The following is a 3,306-nucleotide window of genomic DNA, read 5'->3' as shown; positions in this document are numbered from 1 at the left end:
AATTTTTAATTACCGGGAGTCACTGTGCGCCGCAAAACAATTATTTTTCTTACTGCGCTGTGATTTCCATGACAGTTTCTTCCATTTTTTACAGAGATTCAGGGATGAAAGAGTGTTAATTGATGGGTAATTTAGTTTTCCGTCAAACAGCCTTTTTTTCATCCCTTAATTTCAATTAGGAGGGGAAAGACAAATTTTTAATTCGCGGGCGGATGGTGAAAAGTCACTGTGCGCCGAGAAGAAAATTGTTTCTCACTGGCCCATAACTTTTGTCGAAGTTTGTATTTTTTTGTTACAGAGATTAAGGGATGCAACGGGGATCGATTGATGGCGAATTTAATTCTCCATCATACCGTCTGGGTTTCATTCTGGATAAATTTCCCTCCGAAATTATCCCTGTGACAGCGGGACTGCTACTGCCGACTTGCCGAGTTACCCGCACAGGCAGTCGCTCAGCCGTCAGATTCGACCGTGGCGCCATCCCTCCGTTGGGGTCGAACTATTTTTGGCTTGGGGTCACTTCAACCCCGAGATCTGAGCCTCTACTTTAGTCAATCCTCTTTGGGCATCCCCACCACCAAAAAATTACGTGTTGAACAGCGGCCACGTCTCTGCCTGTCGCCACGTTTATATCGGCCTGTTCTAAATTCCAACGACTATAAACCGTCAATAGCCGGTAGATATCCATTGAACACTAAAATATTGAGCGACTTAAACCTCCAAAAGTGTGTGAAAATTCATAAGAATGACTCGAACCAAGAGCTCATTGATCTCTCTGGTGCTCACCGTGTTTTTATCATCAGTAACAATAATACTCGCTTTGGAAGAGCTCAATACAGGCATTCTCCTCAAGAATGTAGACAGAACGATAGACCTTCAATCCCATTTAACGAAGATAACTACGAAACTTGTGGTAGAGAATATAGGTAAATCTCCGATAAAGCATTTCTACTTCGGAATCGAACCTCACAAACGGGCAGGATTGAGCTATATCTCTGCGCACACAAGGGACGCGAGTAGGACGGAGTTGATTCTATGGGAGACAAAACTTCGTGGCCATGAGGAACAAAATCTTTACAAGATTGAGCTTAAAGACCCTATCCAACCAGGTCGGACAAGCCCGGTGGAAGTAGAAACTGTCTCAACCCATGAATTGGATCCGTACCCCAAGCAAATAACCCAAAAAGAGAAGCAATTGGTACGGTATACTGGGAATATCAACGTTTGGTCACCTTACCCCGTCCAGAGGCAAACTACCAATATTGTTTTGCCTTCGAGAAATATCGAGAGCTTCACCAGGATCAAACCAGTCTCAGTAAGTGATACCACCATCATCTATGGACCTTTAGAAAAACGTTTACCTTACACTCAAGAAGGATTCGCTGTACATTTCGAAAATAGCAACAAATTTTTAACGATCACGAGGCTGGAGAGGCTTCTAGAACTCTCCCACTGGGGTAATATCGCTGTTGAGGAGACTATTGACCTGCTTCATACTGGTGCTCTACTGAAGGGATCATTCTCCAGGTACGAATACTCCAGAGAATCCAAATCAGGACAGGCCAGCATCCAAAGTTTCGACACAATCTTACCTGCAGCTGCCTCTGATATTTATTACAGAGACGAAATTGGAAACATCTCGACCTCTCACACTAGGGTAAAAAAAGACTCTGTCGATGTTAATTTGAGACCTAGATTTCCATTGTTTGGAGGGTGGAAGACTCATTACACCATTGGATACAACGTACCCAGTTATGAGTATCTTTTCCAGAATGGGGAAGAATTTGTTTTAAAAATGAGGGTCCTTGACCATATTTTTGATGATATGGTGGTAGATGAGTTGGTCCTGAAGATTATTTTACCAGAGGGATCGAAGAATCTGGAGTTGTTCCTACCTTATGACGCTACAAGGCTATCTGATTCACTTCATTATTCTTATTTGGATACCTTCGGACGTCCTGTGATTTCTGTGACGAAAAGAAATCTCGTGGAGCACCACATTCAGGATTTCCAATTAAAGTACAACTTTCCGAGGATTCTGATGCTGCAGGAGCCTCTACTGGTCGCGGTGGCTCTTTATTTGTTGTTTCTCCTGGTAATAATTTATGTGAGATTGGATTTCTCTATTGATAAGGATGAAGCTTCAGAGAGTAGACTGAGAATTGCAGGGCAGTGTGAAAAAATTCTTGGAGCTCAGGATAAACGAGTTACTTCTTATAATGAACTCGACGAGCATCTGGTTTATTTGAAGGCAAATAAGGACACTGCGGCGTTTCTTTCTGCCATGAAGTCCATCAATCAAGAGTATAAGAATGCCACTAATACTGTGAATGAGCTGGCGCAGAAGCTGAGAAGTGATTCAGCTGATGTTTATGAGAGGATTCAAGAACTCCAGAAATACGATAAACAGCTGAAGGAATTTTATAACCAACAACAGGCACTTTACGTAGATAAACTGGTTCCTGGGAAGATTAGTCGCCAGCAGTTCGTCGATGCTGAGGGCATCATCACCAGGAAGAAGGAGGAATGTGTTGAGAAGATTAACGCTGTTGTCAAGTCACTACATTGAGAGATTTGAAGAGAGATTGAAGAAAAGGAGTTAGAGCAGGGAAACACTATTACTGAATTTGAATGAAAAATAATTTCGAGAGAAACCATGCAGTGAAAGGGGAACAGGAGATGGATTTGCGTATTATGCTCGCATTACTCTCGGCATTAGAGAAATTATTAGGTGCAAACGAAGCGGTCAAGAAATTGTTTTTGATTTCTGACATTTATACAAAAAGGGTTTCTCAATTATTTCCGAAACAATTGTTTTTGAAGACAACCGCAAAATAATTTGAAAAAACATTGGAATTTCATGGCTGCAGAAAACATTGTTCTGATTGCTCAGGCACTTCGATTCAATAATTTGTAATAAATCATAAAGTTCTGCTAATCATATTCTCTATTTCTTGCCTGAAAAACACCTGAAAATTATTGTCCATTTTTAATTTACACCATTCGTTCATTTTTCTTTATTACTTTTATTCAATCATTGAAAATTCACGTCTCTTTTATATTTCTATTGTTCTAGATTTTCTTGACTTTTTTATCTTAGAAATTGTAGTATTAATCATATACAGAAGATTTAAGTAATTTTCATAAGTTCCCAACTAATTCCCAACTAAAAAGATTCATGAGTGGATACTGTCATGGCGGCCTCCCAGTGATAACGTCAAAGAGGATGGGCTGAAGTAGAGGCTCAGTTCTCGGGGTTTGGACGACCCTAGTTCTCTTTTATTTTCCATGGTACTCACTAGCCTC

General features: G+C 40.7%; 1 protein-coding gene across 1 annotated transcript; it reads left to right on the top strand.

Moving 5' to 3' along the window:
* The first annotated feature begins 584 nt into the window (after positions 1–584).
* On the top strand, positions 585–2,939 carry LOC107046556 (dolichyl-diphosphooligosaccharide--protein glycosyltransferase subunit 1). The gene has a single exon (XM_015269191.1). It carries the CDS (start codon positions 746–748, stop codon positions 2,567–2,569), a length of 1,824 nt encoding a protein of 607 aa, XP_015124677.1. The 5' UTR covers positions 585–745; the 3' UTR covers positions 2,570–2,939.
* Positions 2,940–3,306: the final 367 nt, after the last annotated feature.

This window comes from Diachasma alloeum, unplaced genomic scaffold, assembly GCF_001412515.2.
Source record: "Diachasma alloeum isolate Michigan unplaced genomic scaffold, Dall2.0 Dall_scaffold_01500, whole genome shotgun sequence".
Lineage (NCBI taxonomy): Eukaryota > Metazoa > Arthropoda > Insecta > Hymenoptera > Braconidae > Diachasma > Diachasma alloeum.
This window is presented reverse-complemented; position numbering and strand designations above follow the sequence as displayed.

Bases quoted from the DNA above. Each gene is read 5' to 3' on its own strand.
- LOC107046556 (XM_015269191.1), top strand. From the start codon at position 746: ATGACTCGAACCAAGAGCTCATTGATCTCTCTGGTGCTCACCGTGTTT.